The 6,015-nt window shown below is 45.0% G+C and overlaps 1 protein-coding gene across 1 annotated transcript in view; it reads left to right on the top strand.

Annotated features, from left to right (window-relative positions):
* The window catches only part of LOC310987122 (CD59 glycoprotein-like), an 18,610-nt gene extending 14,164 nt beyond the window's left edge, over window positions 1-4,446 (top strand). The window contains exons 2-4 of the mRNA XM_083973294.1: window positions 1,499-1,572; window positions 2,421-2,522; window positions 4,099-4,446. Of these exons, the coding sequence (XP_083829420.1) occupies window positions 1,515-1,572; window positions 2,421-2,522; window positions 4,099-4,298 (360 nt within the window). The 5' untranslated portion in view covers window positions 1,499-1,514 and the 3' untranslated portion in view covers window positions 4,299-4,446. The remainder of the gene's footprint in view (window positions 1-1,498; window positions 1,573-2,420; window positions 2,523-4,098) is intronic.
* The last annotated feature ends 1,569 nt before the right edge of the window (window positions 4,447-6,015 follow it).

Below are 6,015 nucleotides of genomic sequence, written 5' to 3'. Positions count from 1 at the left end.
AGCTTTGACAATTCTGCTTTGCAAGGAAACTGTGGCAGCTTTCACCGCCCTGCTGTCCTGCATGCACACACACTCTCTCTCTCTCTCTCTGTGTGTGAACGGCAATAACGGAGAAGGAGCGCTATGCGGACATGAATGAATGAAACGATATTGCGTTGGTCGAGCCAAAAGCCGAAAAATCTGTTGGTGGTTGACGTAATTTATTATGGGAAACACTGCTGTGTTGGTTTGCTTCCTGTATTTGGTCCTATTAAAAGTCCGATTACGTTCTCACCTGAAGCGAACCGGACCATGGTTCACTTCGAACCGGACCGAGTCCTGACTGTTTTGGGGGACCATGGTCCGCTTGTTTGGTCCGGGGGAGTGTTCACACCTGAAATTTTGGTTCGGACCAAACTGAAAAGTCCTAAAGTCCGGACCAAACGAGGCTAGTGTGAAAGTGACCTTAGATTAAAGATTCAGAACCAGATTCAGATTTAAATCTGGATCTAGATTCAGCTGAGAAGAACCGATGAAGACAGTAGAAACATGATGATAAATGAACGACATGAACAACAACTGATAAACGAACAACAGTTCAGGCTCACACAGTGTTAAAGGGATAGTTCACCCAAAATTGAAATTTCCCTCATCATCTCCTCCCCCTCATGTGGACTAAGGGCTGGGAGAAGTTTCAGAGTCCTCCGTGGCTTCTCTGAGTTACAGGGGGTCTCGGCGTAGCAGTGCATGTCCATATGACGGTTGCAAATGGATACCAACTGTCTTCATAACAAAAAGACACACCAAAAAACATCCAAATACCTCCATGCTGCTCGTCTGTAATGTCCGTCTTGTATTGAAGCCCCGACATGAGAAATTGTTCCGAAAAAAATTAAATAAGTCTATATTTTAAGCTTGTTTGTAGCGGAAGCTCCCAGTGTCTCGGTTCACTGCTCTTCCTGTGTGACCGGCGGAACAATTTCTCATGTCGGGGCTTCAATACAAGAGGGACATTACAGACGAGCAGCATGGAGGTATTTGGATGTTTTTTGGTGTGTCTTTTTGTTATGAAGACAGTTGGTATCCATTGACAACCGTCATATGGACATGCACTGCTACGCCGAGACCCCCTGTAACTCAGAGAAGCCACGGAGGACTCTGAAACTTCTCCCAGCCCTTAGTCCACATGAGGGGGAGGAGATAATGAGGGAAATTTGAATTTTGGGTGAACTATCCCTTTAACAGCAGTAACACGGTGAGTGTAGTGCAGCCGTGGCTCCGCCCCCTCTGAGGCGGCGTCCAGCTGATTGTTGTAGACGAGGAGGAGGATGTGTGTGTGCGTCCACACAGAGAGTCTTTGTGGTCCGTGGGACAAAGAGCTGCTTCAGTCAGTCGGCGCCGTCTGCCTCGCGGTACGGTGCTGCAGCGGTGGCTCAGTGGGACAGCGGACGGACGGGAATCGAACCCTCGGACCCTCGGACCCTCGGACCTGACGCCTTCTCCTCTGGTTCCTCTGCAGGTGCCTGAGAGACGACATGAAGCTGCAGCTGGGACTGGGACTGGTGCTGCTGCTCTGTGGACTGCTGCAGACCGGTGAGTCCCTGAACGCACCACAGCACTAACCTTACATTAACAAGCATGGTGTAGGAGGGTAGGAAGGGAGGAAGGGAGGAAGGAAGGATGAAGAGAGAGAAGGGAGGAAAGAAGGAGCGGAAAAACTAAGGAAAGATGGATGAGGGAGGGAACAAATTGGGACAAAAAGGAAGGAAGAATTAAGGATGAAGGAAGGAAGGGAAAATGATTGTGGAAAGAAGGAAGGGAAAAAGGAAGGAAAGATAGATGGAGGGAGGGAACAGATTGGGTCAATTTGATCAAAAAGGAAGGAAGAATTAAGGATGAAGGAAAGAAGGAAGGAAGGAAGGAAAGATGGAAAGAAAGATGGTGAGAGGGAACAGATTAGGTAAAAAAGGAAGGAAGGAAAGAAAGAAGGGAAAAAGGAAGGAAAGATAGATGGAGGGAGGGAACAGATTGGGTCAACTGGATCAAAAAGGAAGGAGGAATTAAGGATGAAGGAAATGAAGGAAGGAAGCAAGGAAAGAAAGATGGAGGGAGGGAACAGATTAGGCCAAGGAAGGAAGCAGAAGGATGGACGAAGGGAAAGAAGGGAAGAAGGACGGAAGGATGGAGGAAGGGAACAGATTGAGTCAAGGAGGGTTTTAACTAATCTCTAATCAGTCAGTTCATCTGACTGTTGGTTTATTGATCGATCAGATTAATCAATAGATCAGTAAAGTCTAACGTGTGAAGAGGAGAAAACTAGAATTTGACTCTTTTTACAAACTCAGAACAATAAAACAGAGTCATTGAACGCCTCGTTGTTGTTGTTATGTATTATAATGAATAAGAGTAATGAATATTAACCCCTTCCTCCCCCTCCACAGTGTGTGGTCTTCGCTGTTATAAATGCGCCGACTACACCGGCCGCTGTGAGAAGGTCCAGGAGTGCACCAACGAAGACGCCTGTATATCTCTGAATGAGGAAGGTCAGTACCGATCAATAATCAATACGTATCCATCTGTTGTATGTTTATATGTATAAATGTATATATGCTCTCCTGCTGTGTAAATACATCAATATGTCCCCTATACATCATTTATACGGGACTTTAATTTTATAATAATGTGCATAAGATGTCTCACAATGTAAAATGTTCTACTGTCAAACACCAGAGATAGAAGATACAGAAGCGTGTTGCATTCACTTGAGTCATTTATTTTGTGGTTTGTTTTTTGGTAGTCATTATTTCTGTCTTTCTGACAAATTTTTTTCTGACTTAACGAGATTTCAAAATCCCGCGAGAACCTCCCACCTGCAGGTAACGTTTAACCGCTGCAGCCAAGCCTCCACTTCATCACGGATCTATTACATCTGTTACATTACATTACATTATCTATTACACCTATTACATTACATTACATTATATTATCTATTACATCTTAGATCCATGAGATTCATTGTTAAGGATTTTTATTCAAACTCCACTTTGGTACTTACAGCTCCAACACATAGAAGCATCAACAAACTTTTCCCGGGACAAGCTGCACACGACACATCAGGGAGCGCCTTCAAAATAAAAGTCCTACTCATAACACAATGAGTGAAGGTGCTTTCTTTTACATTGTTTAACATACATCCATGGATATGCCCCATAAATAAAATACAGTCTTATTTTCACTGTGTTCCCAGTAAATTCAGGTTCATATTGAAAGGAAACGACCTGTTGTTACAGAACTCCTCCTCAGACTCAGAGAGAGTCACTCAGAACAGTCTGATGTAATCTCAGTCCTCTAGTTACCTGTAGGTGGAGGAGCTTCAGCTTCTCACGGGATTTTGAAATCTCGAAGCTAAGTCAGAAAAATATTACCCCGAAAAACAGAGAAAATTATTCAAAAAAACAAACCAAAACCTTTTTTTTTTACTCAAGTGAATGCAATACTAGTCTACTTGCCAGGCCATAGAGCCCCATTGTGAACCCGGAAATGTTGGGTACCCCAAAGTTTTATGTTAGAAATATGTAGTATGGGTCCCCAGTATTCAGAAACTGCCGGATGCTAACTTATATACCAGATTTAAACCGCCAGTGGGCCGATTTTGATGCACCAAAATCTGGTCACTTCCGGTTTAGACAGCCATTTTGAATTTTGAAAATGTCAGAAATGGATTCAGCATCATCAATAACCCCTAAAACCACTCCAATATTGCCCAGATCAGCCAAGTCAATGTTGTTGAAATATTTTCCATATCGCAATTATGCTAATTTATGCTAATTGTGTAAATTATGCTAATTGCCCGATATATATAAGTTAGCATCCGGCAGTTTCTGAATACTGGGGACCCATACTATATATTTCTAACATAAAACTTTGGGGTACTCAACATTTCCGGGTAGCCTACTCATTGTTGGCAAGTAGACTATACGCTTCCGTAAGAAGAAATAAAAACTAAGAAGAAACGTAAGAAGAAACAAAAAAACAATGTGTTAGTAGAACAGTAACTGACTGTGTGTGTGTGTGTGTGTGTGTGTGTGTGTGTGTGTGTGTGTGTGTGTGTGTGTGTAGGAGGGAAGACGATCCGTCAGTGTATCCGCTACACAGAGTGTGATAACTCTCGCCTCAGCCACATGTTTCCCAACGTGGCCAAGTTCAGCTACCGCTGCTGCAGCAGCAACCTCTGCAACTCCAGCAACTCCGTCTCCACGGCCACGCCGCTGCTGGCCCTGCTGGGGGCGCTGCTGAGCGCCTGGTGGTGCTGGGTGTGACCTCATCATCATCACGTCGCCGGGGAAACCACCACCACAGCAGTATTTCTACGTGAGGCGAGCCGAAGGACTGCAGCTGTTCACATCTGGACGGCTGCTGCTTTATAACTCACAGCTACTTTTATATCTGTTCAATAAAAACTACAACTACAACGCTCTGCTGTCGTCTCTAAGAGCTCTATAACTCTGCACTGGGGGGGAGGGGGGGGTTGGTGGTGGGAGAGGGGATGGGGAAAACATTTAGGCCGAATTCCGATTCCCCCCCCTTGGCCCTAACCCTTCGTTTTGCTCGTTCACGTGAAGTGGTAGGGGTGTCCCGATTCTGGTTCAGACGAGGGTTAGGGGGAAGTGGTAGGGCTATCTCGCCCTCGAAACGGAGATTTTTCAGGGGCACACTACGGACCGAGGGCTATGGCAAGTTTCCCAGAATGCATCTTGCGGCAACCGGCAGCTGTTTTATTTCTCGCTGTAGCGCTGTTATTACGTCACTTTGTTAAAGCAGATATCAGCTTCACGGCCGTTTCGGCTAATGCTGCGTTCAAGGCAGGCTTTTGAAACCGTAAGTTACAGCTTCAAGTCACAACTACGACTTGGTAGCGTTCCAGGTAACCCGTAGCTCGTGTTTTTACCATCCTGTTGTCTGTGAAAGTTCCCTATAACGGCCACTCGTAACTTCCGACCCGTGAACTCGTACCAGATCGAACTGGTATGACTTCACAGGAAGGAAAAACACAAAGTACGAGTTTCTTTGAACGCACCATGAGTTAGCAGCCCCCGCCCTTGTCAGGCATCAATTGGTCCTCGTGCTACGTCACCACATTCACGCGCATCCCTTGGCTGCACACACAGCCCTTCATGCCGTTCTCTCTCCTCATTGGATAACACTTGTATCCCACAAGGAAAATGTTCTCCTCGGGTTACAGCAGAGCAGAGTGACGGAGAGACTCGTGTTTAGGCTGAAATACTTCATGTAAGTGATTGCTGACGGAAAATAGGACTATTTAGGACTTATATTAACAAAAACATTCCACTGATATCTGCTTTAAGTTTTAATATTTTTTCATGGGAGAAAGTAGCTGTTTAGATCCCAATGTTGGGTCGGTTTACCCACATGAGGCTGTTTAGACGTTTGCTCCGATGTTTTTCGGAGAAGTGAAGCTCCACGGTGGAGCAGATCAACACCCGTCCAGAGAGCTGCTCGGCCGGCCAACCTCCGTCGTCATCCCGGTAGAAAAGACGACCGCTAATTAACTTACCCGCAGGTTTATAAAGGTTTACCGCCGCGTAGTTACATTCTTTTTAGGAGATAAATGCTGGTCTCATTGATGAAATCTAACAATTGTCGCATTCATTTGTTTGAATTAAAAGTGAAGCTTCATGTGTTTTGGACACAGCAGCAGCACTGCCTCGGGGATCTGTAGCCTATACAGAAATCACCACATTTACATCAATAAATAAATGTTTTACAATGAACCGATCAGTCTGCATTAAATTTAATTTTATTTTATTAAGTTAACGTGGTTCTGAATAGAGGATTTGTGGCAAAAGCTCGTCACGTCTGCTTATGTGAAAGCCAGCAGAGACGACTGATGACGTATGTGACTGTTGAAGTGGTGTCCCAATTCGTAGGGGTTGACCTTCGACCCTACTCCTTGTAGCTCCGTTTAAAGGGCAAGGGTTAAGGGCTAGGGGTAGGGATGAAAAATAGAATCGGAAT

The sequence above is a fragment of the Trachurus trachurus genome, assembly GCF_905171665.1.
Source record: "Trachurus trachurus genome assembly, chromosome: 6".
NCBI lineage: Eukaryota > Metazoa > Chordata > Actinopteri > Carangiformes > Carangidae > Trachurus > Trachurus trachurus.
This window is presented reverse-complemented; position numbering and strand designations above follow the sequence as displayed.